This window comes from Coregonus lavaretus (assembly GCF_964263955.1).
Source record: "Coregonus lavaretus genome assembly, chromosome: 6".
Lineage (NCBI taxonomy): Eukaryota > Metazoa > Chordata > Actinopteri > Salmoniformes > Salmonidae > Coregonus > Coregonus lavaretus.
In genome coordinates, this window is record NC_139993.1 from 44,527,513 (window position 1) to 44,537,808 (window position 10,296).

The following is a 10,296-nucleotide window of genomic DNA, read 5'->3' on the forward strand; positions in this document are numbered from 1 at the left end:
AATGTAAGTCGCTCTGGATAAGAGCATCTGCTAAATGACTTTTTTTTTTTTTTACCTTGAAGGACCTGGAGCAGTTTTGCCTTGAAGAATGGGCAAAAATCCCAGTGGCTAGATGTGCCAAGCTAATAGAGACATACCACAAGAGACTTGCAGCTGTAATTGCTGCAAAAGGTGGCTCTACAAAGTATTGACTTGGGGGGGGGGTGAATAGTTATGCACGCTCAAGTTTTCTGTTTTTTTTGTCTTATTTCTTGTTTGTTTCACCCCCCAAAAAAAAGTGGTAGGCATGTTGTGTAAATCATTACATTTACATTTACATTTTAGTCATTTAGCAGACGCTCTTATCCAGAGCGACTTACAGAAGCAATTAGGGTTAAGTGCCTTGCTCAAGGGCTCATCGACAGATTTTTCACCTAGTCGGCTCGGGGATTAGAACCAGCGACCTTTCGGTTACTGGCACAACGCTCTTACCCACTAAGCTACCTGCCGCCAATCATATGATACAAAAGTCAAGGGGTGTGAATACTTTCTGAAGGTACTGTATACAGTATAGTTAACACCATCACTCAACACTCATGTTTATGTATATATGAATGACAGCAGGATAGAAAATTGCATGGGTGGTTTTGTTTATTAGTGGTATTTGTGTGGTACACATTCCACTCATGTCCGTTTTATGACTACTCCAGTGTGATGTCATCAGACTGGCAGCCATATTAATTACCCATGAGTCCTCATTCCAGGAGACACACACAGAGAGCTGTATGGCAGCCAAGCTCCATCGTGCCACTAAACTGTGTGTGTGTGATCAGAATGGTCCCTGGTGTTGTTTTGTATCATGCCTCGGACAGATGGGCCGTGTCCTCATTTGGCTGGAACGACAGAGGTCTGAGAGATGGAGAGGAAGAGAAATGGAGAGGGAGGGAGTGAAGGAAAGATTGGTTGGTCTGCAGGGCAACTAATGCAATCTTTTTCACTGAGTCAGCAGTTTCTGTTTTCTGTTTACATTCATGTTTGTTTGTTTGTGTGTGTGTTTGTAAGAAAATCAATGCTGAAGTGATGTTAGTTCCCATGGCAATGGCGGCCTCCGTGTACTTACCACAAATGCCTTTTTTGCTAAGTTCGCCATATTGTACATTGCTCTCATTACTCTTTTTTTGTAAAGGCATTAGCGCACTACACATGATCCCAATCCTAGCTCCAAGACAGCGGCAAAAATAAAAAATAAAAACTAGATTGGCACATTGAACCATGTTGCGTGCCTTAGTTTAAGAACTCTGTGGGTAGTGCTAAAACAATGTTGTAATATCTGAATTCCTACATCTTTATGCACCTTCGCCATTGCATTTGTTACTCTTGTATTTGTTAGTGTTCTAGGATTCTATTTAGCCTAGGATCTCCTGTGTTTAAGAGTGTTTAACCATGACGTTGTCTACAAGTCTTTTACTCTTTCTCTCTCGCTCTCTTTCTCTCTGTAGGTATGTATCTGTCTGACCTGACATATATAGACTCAGCGTATCCCTCTACTGGCAGCATCCTGGAGAACGAACAAAGATCCAACCTCATGAACAACATCCTGAGGATTATATCTGACCTGCAACGCTCCTGCACCTACGGTACATGCGCGCGCACACACACACACACACACACACACACACACCTCCCTGCTCCATATCCTAAGACCATTCTCTCGGTCTCTGTAGATATACCAGTGTTGCCTCATGTCCAGAAGTATCTAAACTCAGTCAGGTACATCGAGGAGCTACAGAAGTTTGTGGAGGATGACAACTACAAGTGAGTAGTGGCTCTGTTACGTTAATGGAGTTTGATAAGGTGACATTTATTGGAAGTCATAATCAGGTGTGTTTAGTGTCTACTTCAGGTGTGTGGAATGTAATGTGGTCCTCATGTGTAATGTTGTGTTCAGGTTGTCGTTGAAGATTGAGCCAGCCACCAGCACCCCTCGCTCTACTGCCTCTAGAGAGGACCTCGTAGGTCCCGACGCTTCTGCGTCTCCTCTGTGTGGCCATAAGGGCCCCATCGCAGACGGAACCAAAGTCCCTCCCACGCCCCCCTCCCCTAGGAACCTCCTCCCCTACGGACACAGAAAGTGTCACAGCCTGGGCTACAAGTGAGTCACCTCAACACTGCAGGCTCACTTTAGCATCCATTACCCCATAATCCTCTGAATTCTATGCCATAATCACCCCTATGTGCTTTTTTTAGTGGTTTCGCAAATTTTACTGTATTGGTTCATTATCATATGTTTTCTAATAGTTCTTTTGTTTCTCTGTAGTTTTATCCATAAGATGAATACAGTGGAGTTTAAGAGCGCTACGTTCCCCAATGCTGGTTCTCGTCATCTATTGGACGACAGCGTCATGGAGAGCCACACCCCTACAAGAGGACAGGCCGAGAGCTCAACGCTCTCTAGCGGCATCTCACTGGGTTAGATAGACACACACACACACAACTGTGTTTTGATTACTGTCTGTTGACTTTGACAATAACACGTCTGTCTGTCTGTCTGTCTGCAGGGAGCAGTGAAGGTTCAGAACTCAGTGAAGAGATGTCCTGGCCAGCCTTCGAGAGGTAAGTCTGTACACACACACACACACGATTTGTGAAGCTCTTTGACCAAAATTTAGCCTACAGGCAAGCAGCACTCGCTGCCTTCTGAGCTGCTCTCCTCTACTAGTCTCTCTCACTGGCTCCATACTAGTGTGATTGAAGTGCTTTAGTAATGCCTAGGCTTCAGCTCAGTGGGCGAACACAGTCTTGGTGTGTGCAGACTATTGAGGTTCAATCCCAGTAACAGGTCACAGAAGCCCTTATGTCCGACCGTCCGTTGCTCTGTACCAAAAACACCAGTCCTGAAAGAACCTGAAAAACCTTTTGCAAAAGAACAACCGTCCTGAACCCAACCCTCACACTTTGCCAAAACGACAACAACCTTAACCTTTACGACCTTAACACTAATCTGAACCTTAACATTGTGCTACAATGAGCTGAGAGAACCCGACCTTAACAGTGTTCCGTGCCCCCACCCTGTGCCTGTCCCACCCTATCCTCTGCTGAACAGGACTCGGTTCTATCACTCTCTGGGGCCTGTGACCCGCGTGGCCAGAATCCCCTACAGAGGAGGCCTGAGGCCCAGCAGGTACACACACATTATGCCCCTTCTCCTCCTCTACACTCCTCTCAACACCCTCGCCCCCTTCTCAACCCCCTTTCCACCCTGCCATCTGCTGCCCCCATATCCCACAGCCCCCATCTCTGCCTGGGGCCACTGTGCTTGTGTGTGTGTGTGTGTGTGTGTGTGTGTTTGGGGGGGGGGGTGCTTCTTCTATCTTTGTGGGGACCTAAAATCACCAAAAGTCCCCACAAGGATAGTAAAAAGGAAAATTCTCCCTTGTGGGGACCTTTCCCACATCCCCATGAGGACAAACGCTATTTTAAGCTTAGGGGTTAGGGTTAAAGTTAGGGTTATGGTAAGGGTTAGGTGTTAGGGAAAATAGGATTTTGATTGGAAATTAATTGTAGGTTCCCACGAGGAAAGAAGAACATAACGTGTGTGTGTGTGTGTGTGTGTTATAATCAGGTGGTGGGCCTCTGTGGTTGATTCTCCGCTAAACCAGACCATTTTAGCAACACTCTCGCTCTCCCTGTATGGCATCTCTCACACACATTTTAATGACTTGTTTACTGTTCAAACATTTATATGGGATTGTCAATGAATCATTATGCAATATGGACCCTGCAGGTTTTGTAAGAGATGACAGATTCAGAATGTTCCAGTAAGTTTCCAGTGCTCTGTGTCAGTCAGGGATGACCTGCCATAGACTTCTATTCTAGCTCCATACAGTTATGACGGATTGTGTTCTCTAATGCTTCACTGGTTTCCTTCTTGCTCCCACTGGCTGTCCTCTTCTTACTCTCTGTGATCACAGCCAGACAGACTCTGCACTAGAACCTCCCAGGAATCTATTGAAAGGAAAATGCATCTGTGGAATTGATTCAAAGCAAACCAAATATTGCTGCTACACAGTTGATTGAATATGCAGATAGTACAGTTCACATATTGATTAATTAGGTAACTTCCCTGCTGATTTCGACTGGCCCTACTTCAGACAAAGTACTTTTTGTATTTCTGCACATGTGTGAGTGCATGTCTGTTTGTGCCTGTGTTTCTGTGTGTGTGTGTGTGTGTGTGTTTATGTCCTTATCACAGTGTGTGTGTCTCTGTTTGTGTGTGTTTCTCTGAGTGTGTGTGTGTTGTAACCCTGCTGTGTTCTGCTGTAGCTCGGCAGAGTCTGAGGAGTTAGCGGTGCACCTGTACCCTGGAGCCGTCACTGTACAGGGAGTCCTACGACGCAAGACTGTCCTCAAGGAGGGCAAGAAACCCACGGTGAGAACACGCACACACAGAACATACTGTACGTACAGACAGAGAGAAAACACCCAAACTTGTACTGTACAGACAGATAAGGACACACACACACAGCCAGCCATCTGTTTTGTCAGGTTTGTCCCTGTAGCCCAGCAGTGCTGCACGTGTAGAGATGTGTGGAACAGCCAACAGCCAGGCTGTAGAAACACTCTGAATACTAAACATAATAGTACACCTCAGAGACCCGTAAATACATTAAAACCACCAGCTCCCTTTTCTGTTTCTCTGCCCTGTCACTGTGCTACCTCTGTTACTGTGCTACCTCTGTTCTCTGTGCTCTTTCTCTGCAGTATTCCTGCCCTCTTCCTGCTCTCTCTTTCTCTTCCCGCTCTCTCGGCTGTCTCATCTATTGCCATCATCCTGACTCTTATTTGTGTTAAATGAGCTTCTCTCTGCTGTCTCTCTGGGATGGAAACTCATCTGGACATGGTTATATGTCTGAGGCTGGCAGGGCTGACATAAGGTTACGTAAGGGTGGCATAAGGGTTACTGTAGGTGACGTAAGACCTGTTTTCTTTGATGTAACAACTTCTTGGTCTATCTGTATGATTCCCTCTCTCTCATTCTTTCGCATATGCTCACACGCAACATACACACAGTCAAAGCCACACTCCATTAGTCTTTTATTCATCTCTGAGCCTGTGTTTCCTCTCAGCAGTTTAGAACATAAATGTTATTCTCCAACCAACCAGTCCTGGAAAAACCTCCACCCAAACCATCAATGAACATACTCTCTCTCTCTCCGTCCCTCCCTCTCTCTGTCTTGCTCTCCGTCTCACTCTCTCTCCATATTTACTTCTTTGTCCCGGTCTCTCTGCTGAAGCAAACAAGCGAAAACAGAATTATATCTACAGCCAACATAACCCACAGATTTCCACTATAACAGCACTCTTAAAATAATGTATATTTGCGTCCATACTGGTCTATGTAGTTAGCCTAAACTCTGATATGTCAATCTTCAATAATGGACTACAGTTATAAGCATATCCTATTGATTTATGTGTACGGTATGTTGCCCTGAAACTAGTTGTGTGTATATTAGCTGTATCTATAAAGTTGTATTGAATTGATAGACTGGTGTAAGTGACTACTGCGTGTGACCTATAAACACTGACCTCTGACCCCTGTGTGTATAGGTGGCATCGTGGACCAAGTTCTGGGTGGCTCTGTGTGGAACTCAGCTCTACTTCTACCCTGCGAAGTCCCTAAAGGCCACAGAGAGAAAGCATGTAAGTCTCTCTCACCCCTTCACATCAAATCTTCTCAGCCCTCCCACTCTACACCTCCCTCCCTCCATCATCCAGTCTCCCACCATCATCCAGTCTCCCTCCCTCACACCATCCCCTTCCACACACACTGGGTTTCCAGACCTGGCCGTTGCTGCCTCATTGTTCCAGTGTGATAAAGCCAGCCAGCAAATGAAGCAGAGGGAAAGAGGGAGGGTGCAAACAAGTGTGTGTGTTTGGACAGTATCAGTTTGACAGGGGAACAGGACTCACACAGCAGATTGGAAACTGCACAGGAGCTCAGAGGAAGGAGGGAGTGAGAGGAATGAAAACTAGTGGAGCGCCTGATGAAGGGATGTTGTCATGGGCCTGGGGGCTAGCGCAGTGGGAGAGCGAGATGGAGAGAGGGATGGAAGTATTTTAAACGAGTGGAGCGGCAGCTGGTAGCACTCATTGGATAATGAGACCAAGGATATAATCCTAGTCCTCCGTGTCACTCACAGGGTAATGGGAACCTCGTGGCAGGGAAACACACACAATCACACACACACACACAGCGCCATCTTCCCTACAAACTGAGTGCAGTCTGCAGAGACAATTGTTTTCAAACTCGCACAAATATAAACATTTTCTGTAGTTTGTCTTAGGTTTCAGAAAGAATACTTGTATAGGACTATCAGCAATAATATCAGAATTCTTTCTCTCTCTTTCTCCAGTTCAAGTCATCTAGCAGTAAGAGTGTGTGTGTCGTGGGGTTGATGGCCATCATGGCTGACGACCCTGAACATCCCGACATCTTCCTGCTCACAGACTCTGAACATGGTGAGACTACCTGTCAATCAAACAGCCAATCACATACAGACAGGAGTGTTCCGCCAAACTACTTATCTCCACTCCTCAGATGGTCTGGATGTCCTTAGTGTAAAACCTCAACACACCCCATACATACTCTCTCACACGCACTATACACCCATATTGTATGCAAATGCAATCACATGCATACACACGTGTGCACAGACACACACAGATGAAGACAAGCGCACGCACACACACACAGGTTCCTGTCTGTCTGACCCAGCAGTAACCCTGTCTGCTATGTGGACTGCATGCCTTTCATATCTGACCGTCTGTCTTTTTCTGTCTACACACACACAGTCTCCGTCGCTCATATGTTCTGCATTGCGGCAGCTTTACGGCTCCTGCTGTACACAGATGGGGATGGGAGACTAGATTACTGTAACTGTACACGGCTGGACTGGGCAAGGCTGATACAGAGTCTCTGGGCTGAATCCCAGTTCTCTGCTACAGTGACATTTTGTGACCGTGTGTCTCTGTTTCCTAGGTAACACCTATAAATACCAGGCAGGGAACAAAATGAATGCCCTGCTGTGGTTCAAACACCTCAGTGCTGCCTGCCAGAGCAACAGACAACAGGTAACAGACACACACACATACACAATCACCCACACATATACCCACACCCACCAGCCCTCACACTTTTTTCTCTCTCCAGGTCCCAGCCAATCTGATGTCCTTTGAATAAGTGCTGCTGAAGAAGACGGAATGATAGATGGAGAGAGATAAAATAAAGGAATAGGAGAGGAGAAGAAAGGAGGGTTAGTGACTTAGCAGCAGGAGCTTTCACTGCCATGACCCCTGACCTATACACCCTGACCCCAGCCCCACTGCAGCCCCACCTGCCACCACTGCCTTAACCTAAGGAGCCGTGCGAGTGCGAGTGTGTGTGTGTGTGTGTGTGTGTGTGTGTGTGTGTGTGTGTGTGTGTGTGTGTTGAAGCAGTGGTTAATTTGGCTGCATAGATTACTGAATGGGGAACGACACCACTTCTCCTTTCTCGTTCTCTCTCTCCATAGTTTTTTCCAGTGGACTATCAACCCTGTGGAACTATGGGATGTCTCCTCCTCTTTCTTGGGATGTATGGACATTGTATATCCTTTATCCTCGTTTTTCCATCACTCTTGACACACCGTGGTCTGGTGGAAGACAGACTCTGCCCTTTCTAGGGCTGGACTCACACACATACACAACCACACACATACAACACTGGACTAACTCAATGGAACGGGATTTTAAACACTTTTCTTTATCACACTTTGACTCACACCCACACACAAGGCCCCAATGGTGTCTTCACACACTTGACATGAGTTGGGCTCACAAAACTATGACACACTTTTCGCACACACTCACACACATATGCACAAACGTACACACAAACACAAACACACACACTCGGACGGGGGGAGAGAGCGTGTGATTGCAGCATTGTAAACATTAAGGGCTCTGATTCTCAATCTATTCCAGCAGAAACTGCTCCCACACACATGTCCTGAATGTCTCCTACTGTTTTATATTCCAGAGTCTCCCCTCCCCTTCTCTGCCCTATGTGTGTGTGAGAGCGTGTGTGTGTGTGTGTGAGCGCGTATGCTAGGTCACATCATCGGTACGATAAACCCAGTCTCTAAGCTTTCCTCTATTCCACTGTTATGGACCCAGTTATAACTCTTTTATAAACAGGCTTTTGGGTTGTTCTCTGGACAGCTGTCTGTGCTGTCCACTTGTTAAGGCTCTAGATTCCCCAGAACACACACACACACATTAACACTAAAGACTTGAAAGCTGTGAAAAGGTGAACGATAGGACAGAGTGAAAGATGGGGGAGTGTTAAAGGGATACTTCGGGATTTTGGCAATGAGCCCCTTTATCCACTTCCCCAGTCAGATGAACTCGTGGATACCATTTTTATGTCTCTGTGTCCAGGATGAAGGAAGTTGGAGGTAGTTTCGCAAGCCAATGCTAACTAGTGTTAGCGCAATGGCTGGAAGTCTATGGGTTTCTACTAGCATGCTAACAGATAGCCATAGACTTCCAGTCATTGCGCTAACGCTAGTTAGCATTGGCTCGCAAAACTACCTCTAACTTCCTTCGTACTGGACACAGAGACATAAAAATGGTATCCACGAGTTAATCTGACTGGGGAAGTGGATAAATGGCCTCATTGCCAAAATCCCCAAGTGTCCCTTTAACTCCAGAAAAATGATTTTTATCTCAACTTGTTGTTTTGTTGTTGCTTTAACATGAGTGGGAGATTCAGGTCCTGAGCTAACCTGCTTCACAACTCTGTGTGTGTGTTTTATACGCACAGACTGCTACACACACACTGCTGCAGACAAACACATGAAGCTATCTGGAGCTATTCAGAATTCATTTGAATGATTTTGTTGTTTAGTGTTTGTTTCCTTGGTGTGTCATTGTGTGGGATGTATTGGCAGTATTACCCTGTAGATGACTTGCACATGTCTAGCTTGTTTTAATTGTCTGTTACATTTCATTTTTGGTTTCTTCACTTTTTTTAAACATTTTATACCTTTTATTTACTTGTTTTTGATTTTATTGTTGTCGTTTTTAATGTTTTCTCACCTATGAGACTCTCACATAGGGGTACGGTACAGACCTACTCCACTGAGTTCCATGGCAGCCGCTAGACCCTTCCCCTGGTCCATACTCCTGGCATCTTCACAGGGGTGTGCCAATGTACCAAACACACATTTTTATTCAGATTTGGGAGCAAGTGTTACAATTAGAACAAATTAAATGAATACGTTCTTGGGAAAGGATGAAGGATGGTGTAGTAACATATTCTGATACTAGAGTAATCTCAGAAAGGACTTAACGCTATACTATTGGTTAATCCTACATTCTCTCGTGTCTCTGTCTCAACCTGACAGTCAGGTTAGGTCCTGACTTGTAACAATGGTTTACATCTCCCATCTGTTCCTATAGCTATGTTTGTCTGTTTAGTTAGCATGTCTATTGTCTACACACAATCAGAGGTCCAGCAAGTTCGCGTAACATACCTCAAACTGACACTATGAACTCTAGCAGCAAGAGACTCCATCTCCCATGGGCCTAGTGGGGCAGCCGTTGTCTCTTAGGTCCTCTAGAGGCTGAGCTAATGGGAGTAGGTAGGTAGAACCTAACCCTAACCACTGATACAGGGTCAGATATTTATTCACCCCCTAATGGTTAAGGTTAGGATTTGGTGTAATCTGATCCTAGATCTGTGGCTAAGGGCAACTTCTACATACTCCATTTCAATGACCTACAGAGGCTCATTTCAGATGTTCAACTCCTCAGCTCCCGGTAGTTATCCCAGCATGACACAGACACACATCTACAGCATCAGCTCCAGCTCCATTAACAGCTACGCTCCAGCAGGGCTCTGTCATACACAGATGAGTGGATGGGGAAGCCAGAGAAAGAAAGAGAGGAATGAGAGGGGGTAGTGTTAGTGGTACGAAGGGATGAGAGAGGAAGGTAGTTGTAATTGTATGAGTGTGTAAAACCTCTAATTTTTTTAACCTGCTATTTAGGATTAGATAGGCAGAGCCTCTAGGCTATTTCCTCACTGTTGAGCAGTGGGTAGAGCTCTATGGGAAGTGGAATAGCATATTCTGTGGAGTGAGTATGAACAGAGTTGAATGAATCTAGTACAGATGGAGGGGTGTAGTGAACTCTGATGCAACAGGAGCTGGACAGCGAAGCAATCGGACAGAAGCTGCCCACAGAAGACCAGCAGAGGCGAAAGCAGTCTGTTTC

The 10,296-nt window shown here is 45.6% G+C and overlaps 1 protein-coding gene across 1 annotated transcript in view; it reads left to right on the top strand.

Annotated features, from left to right (window-relative positions):
• The window catches only part of LOC311131294 (ras-specific guanine nucleotide-releasing factor RalGPS2-like), a 100,349-nt gene extending 91,969 nt beyond the window's left edge, over positions 1-8,380 (top strand). Inside the window, exons 8-18 of the mRNA XM_084164191.1 lie at positions 1,479-1,616; positions 1,704-1,794; positions 1,928-2,131; positions 2,297-2,448; positions 2,538-2,592; positions 3,083-3,160; positions 4,303-4,408; positions 5,587-5,679; positions 6,393-6,498; positions 7,019-7,110; positions 7,190-8,380. Coding sequence (XP_084020317.1) covers positions 1,479-1,616; positions 1,704-1,794; positions 1,928-2,131; positions 2,297-2,448; positions 2,538-2,592; positions 3,083-3,160; positions 4,303-4,408; positions 5,587-5,679; positions 6,393-6,498; positions 7,019-7,110; positions 7,190-7,219 — 1,145 coding nt within the window. The 3' untranslated portion in view covers positions 7,220-8,380. The remainder of the gene's footprint in view (positions 1-1,478; positions 1,617-1,703; positions 1,795-1,927; positions 2,132-2,296; positions 2,449-2,537; positions 2,593-3,082; positions 3,161-4,302; positions 4,409-5,586; positions 5,680-6,392; positions 6,499-7,018; positions 7,111-7,189) is intronic.
• Positions 8,381-10,296: the final 1,916 nt, after the last annotated feature.